At 61.5% G+C, this 793-nt stretch overlaps 1 protein-coding gene across 1 annotated transcript in view; it reads left to right on the top strand.

Annotated features, from left to right (window-relative positions):
• Positions 1-5: 5 nt before the first annotated feature.
• Positions 6-793, top strand: part of SMG8 (SMG8 nonsense mediated mRNA decay factor) — a gene marked incomplete at its 5' end in the record, with an annotated part of 5566 nt that continues 4778 nt past the window's right edge. Inside the window, 2 exon segments of the mRNA XM_010131161.1 lie at positions 6-119; positions 122-793. The exon segment at positions 122-793 is cut by the window's right edge and continues 1 nt beyond it. Coding sequence (XP_010129463.1) covers positions 6-119; positions 122-793 — 786 coding nt within the window.

Here is a 793-nt window from a genome sequence, read left to right as displayed (position 1 = left end):
AGCTGCAGGCCTACTACAGCCAGGAGAACCGGGTGCTGTTCCTGGTGCTCACCTCCATCTGCGACACGCCGCAGCTCCTGCGGGCCTGCGGGGACCTGGCGGCGGCCGAGAGCAGGGAGATGGCGGCCCGGCCCCGCTGCCTCACGCTGAGGCCCACGAGTTCTGGAAGCACCAGGAGAAGCTGCACTGCTTGAGCCTCCTCTACCTCTTCTCTGTCTGCCACATCCTGCTGCTGGTGCACCCTACCTGCTCCTTCGACATCACCTATGACCGCGTTTTCAGGGCGCTGGATGGGCTGCGGCAGAAGGTCCTGCCCTCCCTGAAAGCTGCCATCAAAGACTGCCCAGTTGGCAAAGAGTGGAAGCTCAACTGCAGGCCGTGTCCTCCACGCCTTCTCTTCCTCTTCCAGCTCAATGGGGCCCTTAAGGTGGATCCCCCCCCAGGCAGGGGCCAGGACCCCTGTGGTCACCTGGAAAAGCCGCCCCCCAAGAAGCACTCCCCCAAGAGGAGGCTGCAGCATGCTCTGGAGGATCAGATCTACCGCATCTTCCGCAAGAGCAGAGTGTTAACCAATCAGAGCATCAACTGCCTGTTCACCGTGCCTGCTAACCAGGCTTTCGTGTACGTTGTGGCTGGTGGGCCCCAGGATGGAGATGATCCAGTGGCCATGCTTCTTGAGCAACTCAGGAGCAACTGCACCATGAGAGAGACTGACTCGTTGCTGGCTCCCACCCTGGCAGGACCCAGGAGGTATCAGATGATGCGGCATGGCAGGCCGCAGCTGTGCTTCCAT

This window comes from Buceros rhinoceros, unplaced genomic scaffold (genome assembly GCF_000710305.1).
Source record: "Buceros rhinoceros silvestris isolate BGI_N320 unplaced genomic scaffold, ASM71030v1 scaffold21162, whole genome shotgun sequence".
NCBI classification, from domain to species: Eukaryota; Metazoa; Chordata; class Aves; order Bucerotiformes; family Bucerotidae; genus Buceros; species Buceros rhinoceros.
Note: the sequence above shows the minus strand (reverse complement) of the source record. Positions and strands in the feature narration are given on the sequence as shown.